Source organism: Trypanosoma rangeli, assembly GCF_003719475.1.
Source record: "Trypanosoma rangeli strain AM80 chromosome Unknown Tra_15.4_contig_00733, whole genome shotgun sequence".
NCBI lineage: Eukaryota > Euglenozoa > Kinetoplastea > Trypanosomatida > Trypanosomatidae > Trypanosoma > Trypanosoma rangeli.
The window spans coordinates 1-2,674 of NW_021706481.1; the positions used below are offsets into that span (position 1 = coordinate 1).

Sequence of the window (2,674 nt, forward strand, 5' to 3'; positions counted from 1 at the left end):
AGGCTGGTTGGCGTATTGTTTTACAAAACTACGTGTGCATATTTTGCATACAAAAACCAAAAGAAGAGCTACGCCCGCTTCCACCTCATTGTGGCCCGCCCCACCTCCATAGCAGCCATTTGTGTTGCATGGCCCCCTGCGTGTGGCGGAGCGGCGAACAATTATGCCGGGAGCCCACCCCTCCATAGGGATGGCGTAGGTGCCGTCAGAATAAAAAGATTCAACATGCACACACAAAAGGGGCTCCGCTCAAGAGAGTCAATTAATTTGGGGGCGCACATTTCTTTTCCGGCACGGGTCACACCTGCTTCTGCGCCTCTCTTCGGCTCACGCGCGCGACGAAAAGCCCCACAGCCCCAGCAGGAACGACAACAGCACCCCAGACAGACGCCCACGCACAGAACTGTCGCCGCCACCAACCTCCTTTGGCGCTGCCTCCGCAACCCTCTTGTCATGTGGGACGGAGGCGTTGTTCAGGCCTGGCGCCGGTGCATCGCGTGGTCCAGCATCTTCTCGTGCGGAACTGCCAGTCGTGCCGTGCATTGAACCCGCCGGGTCGCTGGTGGGGGGTGCTGCGGGCGGGGGCAGTTTCTCCACTTCCGTCACCATCCCGCCCTCTTTCCTCCTCATCAGTGCCGCAATCTCACTGCCGTTGAAGCAGCGGTTGTACAGCAAGACGTTCGTCACCGTCACGCGGCCCCCTGCGTCTTTCTCGGTGCCGTCCCCGTAACCCTCAAAGTAGATGTTTGAGATCATTTCAGATGGCATTCCCAGCAGAGGCCGCGCAAGACCAACTCCAGAGGAATGTGGAGCTTCCAAAGGAGATACGCCTTAATCCCCCAAACTCCCCACAAGCTCCCCGTCGACGTACGCCGAGCAGCCGTCATTCTGCACCGTAAGCGCCACTTGGTACGCCGTCCCCACCCCCCACGTAACCGCTAATGCATTCCCTTCCTCCCTGAGCATCGTCTTCCAGTGCTGATGCTCGTCGTGCCACAGGCCAACATACTTCCCGTTGGGACCCACCGTGCTCACACCCAGCAACAGGGTGGTAAGCGTTGGAACTTTGCTGATGGTCACCGTCGCCACAAGCGCCAGCTCCTCACCCACATAACTCTGCACTGGATTATCCTCCTGCCTGCCCATTGGCCACACAATCCGTGCACCACGCCCTGCCAACCGGAAGCCATTCTCAGCCTTCGTCATCATTCCCGTAGACACCGTGGCGCCCACCCCGAGGTACTCGTCATTCCAGTGAGTATCGCTGGCATTGTTAGACAAAAATCCAATCAGCCCGGCCGTTGGCAGCGGGCCGACGCAGCCAGCTGCTTTTGTGCCGTCCGTCATTGCAGTAGTGGTGGTGGAGCCGCAAAGCGTTGAGACCCTGTCATCCATTTCTTTCCATTTACTCAGCATAGTCTTGATGTGCTGCAGCTGCTCAGTGAGAGACTTAAAAACAAGACTGCCTAGCCCTCCACGCTCCCTTTTCTTCGAGTAGAGGGCAAACAACCCATCTCGTGTGTACATCAGCGAGCTAAAGGGGTTGTAGCCCGCAGCATCATTAGCAGATATTGGCCCAACGTAATGTGTTAGGGTACCATCAGAAACCAACAAGTCCATTACGCTGCTACTAATGCCCTCAACGATAGGGGGCTCGCCCATGAGAGTGACTTCCCTTCATTCCCTCCTTTTGTTGCCACGGGCCCTGAAACTTGACCAACAACCAACACAAGGTCCCAATAAAAACTCTAGCTGCGAAAAATCGACACTGGACGGAGCAACATTTGACACAAGAAAAAACATATTGTTCCCCTCCACCGCAGCCCGAGAACCAAACGGCGGAATATAGAAATTCTCCTTCCACGTATGGTCGGCCACAGGCTGCGGCGTTTCCTACTGTTGTTCATTCCATGCAGCGTCTTGTACCAACTTACTCTCTGCCCCCGTACGGGTGGTAAACTTGCCCAAATGCCAGCATCCAAGTAATGATTGGCACCGCTTTGGTATTCACCCAATGCAAGAGCGATCACTACGCCATTCATGTCAACAAAGGAATGGCCACGGAATGAGGAAACAAATCGTTCAGGAAAAGAAAATTCGCTTTGTTCGTCACAAGTAGACACTGATACTTCCCTGGTTTGAAGAGTTCAACCCTTTTCAGCCGTTTTTCCTTAGCGTGCGCAACTCCACTTCCACCGCCGCGCATCAATACGCAAAGAAGCAGCAGCACTGCAGAAAAAAAAACGGCTGCCGACACATGTTGGATTGTTGCTGTTCACTCACTCTCCCTCTCTTCCCTCCTTGTGGTGGATCCGCTCAAACCGTGACAGTTGTGTGTGTGTGTGTGTTGCTGGTGGTGACTGCAGAGCGTTTCAATGCGCAAAGCAACAAGTAGCGTTTGGTCTCTTCCTTCTGCGTACACGAGGTAAAGAGGGCCCACAAAACCGAAAAAGATTGACATTCAAACAGGGTGTTACAGATCGGTGAGACACACAGCAGCGTCATCCCCGCAGCCATTGTTTCCTCACCTCCCACAGCCACACAATTACAGTGATGCTGTACACAAGAGACAGAGATTGTACTGAACCCTCGTGTGGCAAGACGCCCCCATCGCAAGGGACATCAGCCCCCACGTTGCCAGCAGATAAGAGGAGCAGGCTAAAGTCCAAGGGAT

General features: G+C 54.6%; 2 protein-coding genes across 2 annotated transcripts, besides 1 other annotated feature; both read right to left on the reverse strand.

The window, feature by feature from the left end:
- Positions 1-327: 327 nt before the first annotated feature.
- On the reverse strand, positions 328-768 carry TraAM80_09943 (uncharacterized protein; the record flags this gene model as incomplete). Its single annotated transcript, XM_029386598.1, has 1 exon — positions 328-768. The coding sequence occupies one exon, from the start codon at positions 766-768 to the stop codon at positions 328-330; it is 441 nt and encodes a 146-aa protein (XP_029233549.1).
- A 63-nt stretch (positions 769-831) lies between these two features.
- Positions 832-1,662, reverse strand: TraAM80_09944 (trans-sialidase; the record flags this gene model as incomplete). The annotated part of the gene is made up of 1 exon (XM_029386599.1): positions 832-1,662. The coding sequence occupies one exon, from the start codon at positions 1,660-1,662 to the stop codon at positions 832-834; it is 831 nt and encodes a 276-aa protein (XP_029233550.1).
- A 669-nt stretch (positions 1,663-2,331) lies between these two features.
- Positions 2,332-2,348: a microsatellite.
- Positions 2,349-2,674: the final 326 nt, after the last annotated feature.